General features: G+C 40.4%; 1 protein-coding gene across 1 annotated transcript in view; it reads left to right on the top strand.

Moving 5' to 3' along the window:
• Window positions 1-13,719, top strand: part of LOC124595503 (neutral alpha-glucosidase AB) — a 120,901-nt gene that overhangs the window by 88,843 nt on the left and 18,339 nt on the right. The window contains exons 12-14 of the mRNA XM_047134266.1: window positions 3,138-3,387; window positions 13,219-13,370; window positions 13,517-13,630. Coding sequence (XP_046990222.1) covers window positions 3,138-3,387; window positions 13,219-13,370; window positions 13,517-13,630 — 516 coding nt within the window. The remainder of the gene's footprint in view (window positions 1-3,137; window positions 3,388-13,218; window positions 13,371-13,516; window positions 13,631-13,719) is intronic.

Here is a 13,719-nt window from a genome sequence, read left to right as displayed (position 1 = left end):
AGGATACAGTACAATATTTGTATTTTTGCTGCTTGCACATAAAATCACATTTAAAGAGATTTACTGGCTCATTAACAGTGACGTTTAACTACATTTCTGGAAAAAAATTAATGCACACTTTCAAAGGTTTCCAGTTCACTAAAGATTTATTGTTGCAACAACACACATGGATTACAGATCAATAGCACAAGTGGTACTTGAGTATTAGGTATCAACCCATGCTGAAACACCCATATTAGTACATGGTATAGCCTTCATGGGTTGCAACACACATGCTAACTCTGACATTCAGCCCAATTTTACAAATGTGGAATACTGTCCTGGGATAATTATGCCATGCCTGCTTGACCTGTTCGCGTAGTTCTGTAATAGTTGTTGGTTGACGAGTTGCACGAGTCACTTCTTGTCCCTTCATATCCCACACATGCCCGGCTGGAAACAAGTCTGGAGATCGTGCTCGCTAGGGAACTTTCTGCACATCTTGCAGAGTGCATTTTCACAGGCAGTGTGTGAGTGAGCATTATCCCATTGGAACAACATAGCACCTTCCTCTTGCGAAAACAGCAAAAGAACCTGGCTGATAACATTCTGCATATACTGAGCGCTGGCTAATGTCCTCTCCAGAAACACGAAAGGTGAATGTGAGCTGTCGCTTATTGCACCCCAGATAATAAGGGCTCGGATGGGGCCGGTGATTCTTGGACGAATGCACTCTATGAGGCAGCGCCCAAGAGGTCTAGGTTGTACATGCAAATGACCGTCTCTTGCATACAGGCAGAATTTGCCATCATTGCTGAAGACCATGACATGCCATTCCATCTTAAGTGATCCTTATCTCTGCTTTGGTAGCTGTATGATCTGCCACTGCTGCCCTTACAATATGACAATCCTGCCGGGTGTCTGTGCTGCGTGGACATCCAGAACTTCTGCAGGCGTGATTATGATCGTGTAACCAGTGATACAGCAACATTGCATAACTTACGCAGCACATCTAACTTGTATGGTAATTCTTAGAAAGGACCACACTGCCACACGAAAGGAAACAATTTGACCCCTTTCAAACTCACTCAAATGGCTCTTGGAAGCATGTGTGCAGCATCTCCATGGCGTGGTTACCTGCTTGCTTCATATGTTTTCACCACGCTGAGCCTTCTGGCTGTGAGCATTCCCAATTAAAGGGTAGACACTGATCGTGTGCTGTTGGCTGTATGACTATACTCTCTGATGGCACATGATGTTGAAACCACTATCAGTACATGGGGCATCATTGGATCAAAATCGACATAAGTCTTTCCAGGTGTACTTTTTTTCTCTCCCAGTAGTGTATTATAAGGAAGTGAATAATTTTAATGCATTGTACATGATATATTGCACTAAAAACTAAAGAGTGAGGATGTAGCAATAAGGATTTTGTATGATTAATTTGCATTTCATCTAAAATAGTGAGACATGAAATATTTGACCATAAATTTCTATAATATATTCCAGTTTATATCTATATTTTAATTACACTAGCCTTTTCTGAAAAGGAATTATCCAATTACTCAACAGGAACAATCAGTGTACATTTGTATTTCGAGCGTATACTGATCCTCCTCACAGTTGAATTAGTAGATAATTCTTATATAAATTACTGCCTTGTCAGAAACAATGTAATCCTATTATTAAAGAAATAGCTTATGTGTGAGTGAGTGTATTGTTAAATGAAAAGTAAAATGGTCTTGTTATGTCTTAACTACACCAAGCATGTCAAAAGAAGAAGAAATATACAGGATGACTCAAAAGAACAGGAAATTTTGTAATGAAGGTTAATGGATGAGAAGAATTACTTTACTCATATTTATTTATATCAATATATAATACAAAGTATGCCATTATTTAATGTCACAAGCGTTTTTATTTTATTTCCTGAATATCACATCCAATTGATGAGCTCCCCATCAGTGCTCACGTCACTGCAGCCTGATAGGAGTGTTATGCATGGCTCAACTTGACATTTTAGTAGGAATCCCGGAAATTTCTTCTCGTATTCTTGATTTTAAGTTCTTCGGTCATAGGAGGTCAAGTGCGATAAACTGCACTCTTACAGTGGCCCTTGTCAGGTCAGACGATCTTCGGGACCGTGCAATGTTACTGTGCCTTGATATCACACAGTTACCAAACAACCATCCCATGGCTTCCATCAGTATCTGTGCCGTTGCTCCTTCATGTTGAAACCAACTGTTGGCAGGAAAATGAGGCAATTCATGCGCAAGAAAACTTTCCGTAATGGCAATATAATGAACAGACATTACAGTGGTTGCACAACTGACACTCGTGTAGCTGATGTGGATTCTGTCTACTGAGAAAGCCATTGAGGCAGAAGCAGCTTCATCTGACATCAACAGGTTGTTGATGAAACTGTTCTCGTTTCGCACTTTTGCTAACACGCTTTCAGCATATCGTCTCTGCATTAGCAGATCACTAGAGGTTGCTGAATGATCTTCAACTTATAGAAATGGAACTTTGGATCCACTTTCATTATTTGTTGAACACTCCAGTGATGCAACTGTAGAGAAATTGCATGACTTTGAACAGAGTGCTGTGGGCTTCTTATGAAAGCAGTTCGGACAGCCTTGATATTGTCTCTTGTATGAGCAGTATGGGGTCTCCCTGCAGATTGCTACGTCAATGCAGAACCTGTTGCTTCAAAATTGGTGACCCATGTGTTGATTGCGTGTGCTGAGGGGACAACACTATACCATCAGATGTTGAAATGAAATGATGGTGAAATTGTCGATGTGCAGCCCTTACACTTCCATTCTTGAAATAACCTTTTACCACAAAAGCATGCTGTACACCATTCCATTGCTCCTTGTTTACTGTTAACTGAATTGCAAGACAATGCAAGCAGCAGTCTATGTATCATTCAGTGCCATCTCCCTCGCAGTGTTGCCACAACACATTCCAAAATTTCCCGTTCTTTTGACACCCTGTATTTCAAAGATTGTTTGCAGAATTAACTAGAATGCAAAGCTGTTAATGTGCCATGTATTTTTAATGTAATAATTTGTAATTAGAAGTTTGTATAAACATGCTTAAGGTCTTTGTGTTTTTGCTGTATTATTAGCTAAATACCTGTTTTATTGATGTTGCAGGCTGGTGCATTTCAACCATTTTTCCGCTCCCACTCTCATATTGATACAAAGCGTCGAGAGCCATGGTTGTTTGATGATGCAACACTGCACCACATTAGGGAAGCTTTGAACAAGCGCTATGCATTGCTTCCATACATTTACACCTTGTTTTTTGAACATGAAATTTCAGGGTTACCAGTCATGTGGCCATTGTGGCTGGAATTTCCATCTGAAACAGCTGTCTTTGCTGTAGACGATGAATATCTTCTAGGTGAGATTCAGTTCAATTTTCTATTTGATTAATAGAATTTTGAAAATATACTCCAGCTTGTGTTGTTCTAACCATACTTGAAAATGGTTTCATAAAACTGTCATAACTGCCAAATATTTTACCATAAAACATTAAACTCTCTAAGGCAGATGTGGAAAACCAAGGAGTTTGTGACCCATATTGTTGTTGCAAATGTGTTGGAAGATAAATTTCATTTTCCTGGAGTGGATGAAAACACACATGAAAATGTAAATCAGAGTAACTGGACAGTTATTTGAACTTCCTATGTTCAGAAATGAGAGTCCAGTGTTATGCAGAGCAGCACTTTGCTCAGTTGTTTATTTACTGCAAAAATTAGTTACTATTAGTAATGTTTGGAAGACAGATATGACATGTTGTGTCGATGTCTTCATTTTGCTGTGGAGACAGAAAAATTTCTGTAATACTGCACGTCTATCCTTTCCTATCACCAGTTATTTATCCATTGACTCATACTAGCCTTTCATTTGGTCAGACTAAATGACGCTTGAATAGTACCTGCAAAAAAGGTAAATTGAGGATAAACTTACTTTAGATGACTAAGAATTTTTTGTGGGCCTGTGTTTACAAATGCAGATCAATCTTGGAATAAAGTAGATACATGCAGAAGAGGGTTGAAAGATAGGGATTAAGATAGCCAGTGAAATGAAGAATATAAAACTACATTAATACTGAAATAAAGCATAAAATTCAGTAATTGAAAACACTATGTGCACCATATGGCCTGTGTAGTTCCTGTTCTTCACTCTATTCTCGTGTTTCTACTTTCTTTGTGTTGTGTCATGCCTGTTAGTCAAATACAGGGTGCTAGGAAAACTGCCTTCTCGGATCGCTAGACAACAATTCAAGCAAATTGTATTAATGAAGTTTATCACAGGAAATAAATGACAGTATTTAACTTTGAGCATTTACAATGATGGGTTGCAAGTAAATGACAACAGACAAATAAGAAGTCTCATCAGTATAGACAATGCCTAATACAAGTGAAATTGTACAGTTCCTAAGTCACTGCTGTAGCACTTGTAAATGGCTAGTCTTCAACTGGACTGTGGCCAGGCGGAGCAGCGCTTATGTTCTCTTCACCTAGAGGCTGCTGCTATTTCGGTGTTGTCTTAAAGAGGGGTCGGTCAGCGTACGATTGGCTGATGTTGTCTCGTGGCCCTCTCCGCTCTAATAACATTCTTGACTGACGTGCCGGTGCTCGACGTTACGCCAGAACATCCTCTCCCAAAGTGACGGACCATCGTAGTATAGGGAGCTTGCAGGGTAGGGGCAGGCAGGAGTATGGACGTTGTGCTAGACCAGAAGCTGTGGATGCAAGAGACGTCAGGCTTCTGGTCGTACCCTGCCATCCAGCCTTCGCTCTGGCGGAAATGTCCCCCGCAAAATGACCAGAACAGTACGCATCCACCTCCTGAGGCCCATAACCTGACGTAGAAGGCATTGGGTGCTGCGGTGTGGGCAGGTCCAGCTCCATTGGTAGGACGAATGCAGGCGGAGGCAGTGAAGGCTCTGTCTCCATGGAGTCGTTCCGCGATGTTGTGACGACACCCTCTGGCAGTTGCTGTGGCTGCGCTGTCCTCGGGATCTGTGAATGTGGGTGAAGTGACACAGAAGGATCACTGTGCACGTGGCAGTGATGAATTTGTTAGTGATGTCGGTGCTGCATCCTGTCTGGGCCTGAAATGAGATACATGCATGTGTGAAGTCGATGGAGGATCTCACCTCGGCCCACCATCTGCTGTTGCTTAAAAGTGTGAAAAACACAATATCATGTGACGCGAAAAGATACTTTCAGCCTCCTTTTGCACTGGATGCTGAGGAGGGTGGAGCATATGGAGCAGTGTCTGATGGCGGCGGCCGTGAATTAATTCAGCCAGCGATGGTCCATCTCGTGGATGCAAACGATAGGAGGCAAGAAACACTTGCGGTGCTTGATCCCTGTAGTGTGCAGTGCAAAGTTTGGCCATCTGCTGCGTGAAGGTTCTAAAAAAATGTTATGCTTTGCCTTTTGATTGTGGATGGACCAGTGCAGTAGTTAGATGCTGTATGCCAGTGCATTCACAGAATGTTTCAAATTCATTTGACGTAAACTTGTCCGACACTTTGATTTCTGGCAAATCTTCGAGCCAAAAATAGTGTACAGCACCTGAATTGTGCTTTGTGACATTGTTGAGTTTATTGGCACAGCAAAAGGAAACTTAATATAAGAGTCTACCACAATTAACCAACGAATGTTCCAAAAGGGTCCTGCAAAGTCTACGTGCACACATTGCCATGGTGATTGCAACATAAGCCAAGCAGAGAACTTTTGTGGCGGAGCGGACTGATTTTCCACACATGCATGACACTGTGATGTCATCTGTTCTATTTGGGTGTCCATACCCTGCCAAGTGTTGATGCGCTAACTGTTTCGTATGAACAATCCCCCCAGTGTCCTTAGTGAAGTAACTGCGACACTTCTTTTTGCAAAGCCTTAGGGATCAACACGTGACTTTCGGCTGTCATTTTGAACAAGAATCACACCTTGCTGTATAGCAAGGCTATACTGATGTGCAAAGTATCAGTCCACAACTGAGTTCTTTATGCTATGCAGTGAGTGAGGCCAAGATGTGCAAATGTATTTTAGCAAAATGTTCAAATTTGAAACAGCGTCCGTGGCCTGTGTAATTTTCCAATAGTTCAGAGGAAAAGATTGTAGCAATTCAGAATCCTGATCATCAGTGTGACAACAAGATACAGCAGAAGCGTCAAAGTCTGTATCAGAGCCAATCGGAAGACATGAAAGTGCGTCCGCATTACCATATTGAGCCTTCGGATGTTACACAATCTTGTACTGATATTGAGACAGCAATGAAGCCTCTTTCTCAATTTGTGAATGGTTACACTGAGCTTTGGACAACACTTTTGATGCGAAAGCAATAGGCCTGTCTTTATAACCAGTGCTGTGTGAAAGCATTGCCCCGATTCCGTAAGAGGAAGCGCAGGATGTATATGCTCCGGGACAACTGGGAAATCTGGGAAAAACCTGGGAATTTTTTCATCCGGGAGAAAACTGGGAAAAACCCGGGAATTTTTAAGTGTTCCAGAATTTTTTATTCTCCTAGTTTTCAGTTAAATTTTTTTTAGTTTTTGCCAGTAAGAACTGATACTCTAACATAGAATTTTGATTTAGCTCATTACTGCAATATAATACTGCAGCAATAAAACATAAATGAGGAAAAAAATAGATAAAACTTAAGTTGCAAAGGAAATGTGCTATTTACAGCAACAAAACACAGTGCACACACAAGCGTCTGCCAATAGCTTTAGCACGAAGACTATGCAATATGTCATAACAACAAACTGCTTCCGATGGGCGTTACATCACAACATGTTACATTAGGTTCGTTTGAGCAGTTGCCAGCGGGCTTCTGTGCATGCGCAGTTGAGTTACGTATGAGCAGTACCTTCTCCCGCTTCTGGCTGCTTCAAATGCAGCTGTTAGCTGTATCAAGGTAACTAGACATGAGCTGTATCAGCAATAGCAACAAGCAGCCAAATGCTACCCGGAAACATTTTTCTGGCGCACCCAAGCTGCCAGATTTGCACATACGCAGAGCAGTCTTGAGTTGTAGTGGGATGAGGGGTAGTCTCCATGTGAACGATGTTTACGTTTAAGTGATTTTGCTGTTTCCTCTTGGTTTACAGCTCTCAAGAACAAAACGGATTTCTATGGCCGGGAGCTATAAAGGGAATTAAAATATTCACATAATTATGGGAGGCTAAAATATGTTATTAGTTTTCTGATTTAATTTTATTTCTAGGATTTTGGCAATTGGCTATTAATTATCTTGCCGAACAACTAAGTTATTCTTGTCGATTTACTATAAAAGTTGGACTTAATTAATCTTTTCCACAGAGGCAGTCAATATATTTGAAATACTATTGGCTAGTGTCAGCTATGTGCGAAATATATTTGAAATACTATTGGCTAGTGTCAGCTATGTGCGAAATTTCAAGTGCATGTTGTTATCTTTGGGGACGTATGGCATTGTGCCATAATAAAGAACTAAACATGAGATAATACAGTACTGGTACTCTAAGAAAATTTGCATTCCGAAAACCACACTGAAAAGTTGAATATCATCTTGGGGCCTACTTCTTTGTGAATCTGGACATACAAATGTTCTCTTCAAGTCAAATTATTTGTTTTAGTTTGATTTACGAAATTCTGAGCCGGCCGCGGTGGCCGTGCGGTTCTAGGCGCTCCAGTCCGGAGCCGCGCTGCTGCTACGGTCGCAGGTTCGAATCCTGCCTTGGGCATGGATGTGTGTGATGTCCTTAGCTTAGTTAGGTTTAAGTAGTTCTTAGTTCTAGGGGACTGATGACCACAGCAGTTGAGTCCCATAGTGCTCAGAGCCATTTGAACCATTTTTGAACGAAATTCCGATGCTCGAAGTATCTGTTGATGTCCTGTTGCATTTATCACATAATGCCATATACGTACACACATACAGGCTACCAACATCATCGTAGCTGTGCATGCACAGTAACACTATTTTCTGGTGCTTTCTGACAACTGCTGAAACGAATTCTGACAGGTCGCGGGAAAATATTGCAATTGCTTGTTTGAAAATGCATTACTTTCAAACCACATTTTACTGTACACAATACGAGTTATGTCAATTGTGCGAATGTGCTTTGAATTTTTTAAACCACAGAGCGTTTGATTTTAATTTAAAGCTTAATCCTTTGAGAGCCAGCCACTTAGAAGAATTTCGAACCCAGAAGACCAGACATTTGCATCATTACTTTAAATTTTGCAGACACATTTGTGTGATGTATCGAAGTGTAACACACGCAAAAAGACAAATGTTACATATGAAAGCTTAGCTTTTCTTGTAGCTACACTGTGTACATTAATTTAAACCATTAACTTTACCTATTTGAGTGTTTGCGCTACTTAACAGTGATGTTGCTATAGGCTGACTACATCACATGTCCTATGCTCTGAATCATTACGTTTACATGCGACACGTTTTCTGAAAGACGAAAACAGAATTTCGGAAACTGTTTTTCACTATCGTGTTTACACTTTAAGGTGTGAAGTGGATTCGTCAGCGCGGTTAAGTACAGCACCTGGAAAACAGCTGTTACAGTTTCTGATTTCGTCAGCACAATCGCTATTTCACTTCAACTAGACTAGTTGTAGATAGTTAGTCTAACATTCCTACTTATCATTCACTTTACAAAAAGCTACTCCGTCCACATTACCGAAATTTTTTAAAAATAAGATGAAACCTGATAGCCCAAGCACATTTTAAAAGAGGTTGTGTTTACATGGGAGCAAAAATTGATTGCAGGTTTGGAAAACCAGCAACCAGAAGCGGATTTCCAGAACGGATTTTGAAATGTTTACAGGACCACCCAGGAGCGGTACTGGGAGACCGGTTTACGAAGTCCAGTTTTGGGAGCCCCATGTAAACGCGATGAATATCTGCTATCATCGGGTAGTGAGATCACGTGACATGAGCTATGATTGGCTTACAAAAACACTTTGTGATCACAATTTCAATGCTTTAGAAACAAACGTTCTGCCGTTTGGTGGAATTTGACTATATATTTTCGTAATACAAAAATATGCAGTGTACATGTTGCTGCACATCAAAGATCTTTCCAAAAACACATTTTTTCTTCTGGGGTTCATTTCTTAAAGTAGCAGGAGGTTCTATGCCGGTGTGTAAAACCTTAACCATTCAAAGGATTGCTAAGTTTTATGATCCCAAGGGAAAGTATATTGTCACTTAACATGGAAAAAGCATATTTTCACCCAGGAGAAAGTGTATTTTGTAACCTGGAAATCTGGGAAACACCCTGGAATTTTTTTCCTTGTCCGCGTATACACCCTGAAGCGTCAACGTGCAACACAACTGGTTTTTGAGGATCAAAATGATCTAAGCAGCAATCACTGAGCAATGCATCTTTTTAGTTTGTGAAAAGCTTCTTGACACACATCTGTCCAGACAAAGGGAACATGTGCAGCATTTGGTATGAACCGAATATAATAGTTCATTTCCCCTAAAAATAACTGCAATTCTGTGACATTGCAAGGAACTGGCAAATCACCTATGGCGAACAAATGCAAATGAAGATGATGTACACCTTGACTGTTGATGACGTGACAGAGATACTGCAACTCAGGTTTAAAAAAGAAATCACACTTGTCCAGTCTGCACTTTAGTCCTGCATCAGGTAATACACGAAACAAAGCATGCAAATTTGCAATATGTTCTTCAGGTTTATGACCTGCTATGACAATATCATCCAAATAGTTTGAACAGTTTGGTGCTTGAGCAGTCAACTGTTCCAAAGTTCATTGGAAAATTGCGGGTGCAGAAGCACTGCCAAAAGGCAAACGCAAATATTTAAACAAGCCCAAACGAGTATTTACAACACCCACTTTTTGAGATTCTTCATCTAGTGGGATTTGAGGATATGCATCACAGAAATCGATTTTTCAAAAGTAACAACCAGCACCTAATCTGTCCACGAGATCCTCTGGCTGTAGCAATGAGTAAGTATCAGTCACAGTTTTTTTTTTTTTTTTTTTTTTTTTTTTTTTTACTGTAGACTTAGTCAATAAAGAGGCAAATGTGACCTGAAAACCAGTGGACTTGCCCATTGACTAGATTGTATGGGCCCAATAGCTCCGCTATCTTGCAATTCTTGAAGTTCAGCAGTGACTTTGTCCTGTAATGTAATGAGAACAGTTGTGGCCCATCAAAATTTCGGCTGAGCATTGTGTTTGTTAGTGATATGTGCAACAAAATTGTTATCCTTGCCTAAATCTTCAGATAAAAGTTCTGGGAATACTTTCAGGAAGCTAGCAACACTGTCTTTTGCATTGAATGCGGACTCTGACAATACATTGTCCTGAATGTTAAAGCCAAACAAATCAAATGAATCAAGGTCAAGTGTGTTCTCACAAGCAAGTGATTGTAGCACAGTGAAAGTTACTGTACACGTATGCGAGTGATATGTGGCAGGCAATTTGCCAAGTATGGGAATGTCTTGTCCATTACAAGCTGTCAGGTGCATGCTAGTTTTAGACAGATGTGAGGAACCTAACAGTTCATGTGTGTTAAGATTCAGCAGTGTAACAGAGGCACTCGTGTCCAACAGAAATTTCACACATTTTCCACAAAGGAGCAAATGAGCAAAAATTTTGTTGGACTGGCATAGCACTGAAGAAAATGTTCGCTTGCTGGTTTTGCTAATGCCCGCAGCAGGCTTTGAATACATTGCATTAATTACAAGGGCCTTGTGACGAAATTTTTGTGAGTGGGCAGATTTCTTAAGTTTGTTCCGATGCAAACATACGGATGGTACATGTCCTTTCATGACACAAGCATAACATCGTGCATGTTGGGATGGGCAGTCTTGGCATTTGTGTCGTGAATAGCACCAAGGGCATAACTTAATTCCAATCGCCTGTCTAAAGAGCTGTTTGCTCAGCGTGGTGTGCACGAGCTGCCGCTGCCTAATGCTCAAACTTATCGGCCTACACAGCACCAGATTCATACTGTTCTAGTATTTGCACTACGTGCTGAAATGATAGGTTGGACTGTTTCAAAATCTGTTCTCTGAATCTGACATCAGTTACATTGTACACAATCTCATCATGCAACATCACATCTGAATACAAAGCACCACAAGCACATTTGCATTTGCATGTCCTTGTCATACCCTGAAAATCTATTACACACGATAAGTTTATTCTGACCGTTTCTTGCAATTAAAGAATTGACACATAGCTGCATAATAGTTAGCGAATGTACAACCTGATCATACGGAAGTTCACTCAGGTTTGTGTTAGGATGATTCTGAACACTGCTCTTCCTACCATGGACAAGAAATAGAAAAGTTTCACTGTACCTGGTACATTGTGAGCAATTACATGGGCTTCAAACAGTTGCAACCACTAGAGCAAGTCTTCTTCTAGTTCATGGAACTGGTGAAAAGGCAGTATAGCACTTGGAGCTGCTGTAGGTGGCTGCTGTACTACTGCATTCATTTGATTCGCCAGGAGCTGTTGTACTGTACTGAGTAGAGATGCAATCTCTTGCGTCTGAAGCTGAAACATCTGTATGAGGTGTGTTGCATCTGTCGCTTGAAGCTCAGGCACCTGTGTGTGTGGGGGGGATTGAGGTTGGTGAAGTGGGTTGTTCATATTTGAAAATACAAAGGCAATAAACAGACAAGGCAAGCAGAAAAAATAAGTACAAAAGTAAAGAAATTTTCTGCACTGCCCACCTGAAAACACTGATTAGCAAAAATACTACAAGAGATGGTTAAAGCAAGTAAACACACCCCTGCAAAGAGAAGCAAATGAAGAATTAATGCGCCAGCAAAACTCAAAAGAAAATTTCTGGCAGCCAGGCTCAGGGTGTTGCTATGGAATCCTTTGACCACTTCGTTGCCAATGTTGTGTCCGATCCACTTGTCCAATATGGGGTGGCTAAGAAACCTGCTTTCTCGGATTGCTAGACAACAGTTCAAGCAAATCATATTAATGAAGTTTATTACAGAAAATAAATGACAGTACTTAACTTTGAGCATTTACAATGATGGGTTGCAAGCAAATGTTGTTGTTGTTGTTGTTGTTGTTGTTGTCTTCAGTCCTGAGACTGGTTTGATGCAGCTCTCCATGCTACTCTATCCTGTGCAAGCTTCATCATCTCCCAGTACTTACTGCAACCTACATCCTTCTGAATCTGCTTGGTGTATCTTGGTCTCCCTCTATGATTTTTACCCTCCACGCTGCCCTCCAATACTAAATTTGTGATCCCTTGATGCCTCAGAATATGTCCTACCAACTGGTCCCTTCTTCTAGTTAAGTTGTGCCACAAACTCCTCCCCAATTCTCTTCAATACCTCCTCATTAGTGTCCCATCTAATCTTCAGCATTCTTCTGTAGCACCTAATTTCGAAAGCTTCTATACTCTTCTTGTCCAAACTATTTATTGTCCATGTTTCATTTCTGTACATGGCTACACTCCATACAAATACTTTCAGAAACGACTTCCTGACATTTTAATCTATACATGATGTTAACAAATTTCTCTTCTTCAGAAACGCTTTCCTTGCCATTGCCAGTCTACAAGCAAGCAAATGGCAACAGACAAATTAGAAATCTCATCAGTATAGAAAGTGCCTAATACAAGTGAAATTGTACAGTTCCTAAGTCACTGCTTTAGATCTCATAGACAGCTAGTCTTCAACTGGGCTGCGGCCAGGCAGAACGGTGCTTATGTTCTCATCACCTAGAGGCTGCTGCTGTCTCAGTGTTGTCTTAAAGAGAGGTCGGTCAATGTACTATTGGCTGATGTCGTCTCGCAGCCCTCTTGGCTCTAACATTCTTGACTGTCAAGCTTGCGCTTGACATTACGCCGGAACACTTTGTATGTTGTAATCAATTGTATTCTATAGTTTTTACTTTGTTTTCTGTTATTATAAGTGTGAGCACTACTGTATGTGGAAGAAGGCTACTTTGCCTGTATTTCTTCCTAGTTTTCTGTTCTTTCTGGACCATTGCTGGTACAGTTGTGTGTCCACTTGTTCATTCACACCTTCCCTTTTATTACAAAATGCTATAAATTCACAAAATAGCTGACAGAAGTCTACTCATTGCTAATCCAAAGCTTCTTTCCTGACCAGTTCACATCATTGAACCATTTAACTGCTAAAGATGCTGTACAGTAGTGTTCCAGAAATCATACAAATGAGTAGTCACCATAAGTTATTTTACAGGTGATTCTCTGCTTGTTCATCCCGTAACAAGTCCTGGGGCTACAGAAGTGACAGTGTACCACCCAGGCGTGTCAGAGATTTGGTATGATGTGGATACTTACCAGAAATTTGAAGGTGGAAAGCATACAAAAATTCCAGTCACCATTGACAAGGTAAAACAAAATTGGTACACTACATGAAACCTTTACTCATGATATAACTTCATTGTTTTGCCACTATAGATGTAGTTAATTTCCTCATGATGTTGAATACTATGTCACTGTTCTTATTTATTTTTACTTGTTTGCCTGGTGGCTAGATACCTGTGTATCAACGAGGAGGGAAAATCATTCCAAAGAAAGAAAGAATAAGGAGGGCATCAACATTGACATTAAATGATCCATTTACATTGTATGTGGCACTGAATCAAAATGTGAGTATTGAAAGTGACATAGATCTTTATTGATTTTTATTTATAATTGAAAAAAAGATTAAGACCGCAAAGGGAAACAGTATTTTCAG

Source organism: Schistocerca americana, chromosome 2 (assembly GCF_021461395.2).
Source record: "Schistocerca americana isolate TAMUIC-IGC-003095 chromosome 2, iqSchAmer2.1, whole genome shotgun sequence".
In the NCBI taxonomy this organism is placed as follows: Eukaryota; Metazoa; Arthropoda; class Insecta; order Orthoptera; family Acrididae; genus Schistocerca; species Schistocerca americana.
This window is presented reverse-complemented; position numbering and strand designations above follow the sequence as displayed.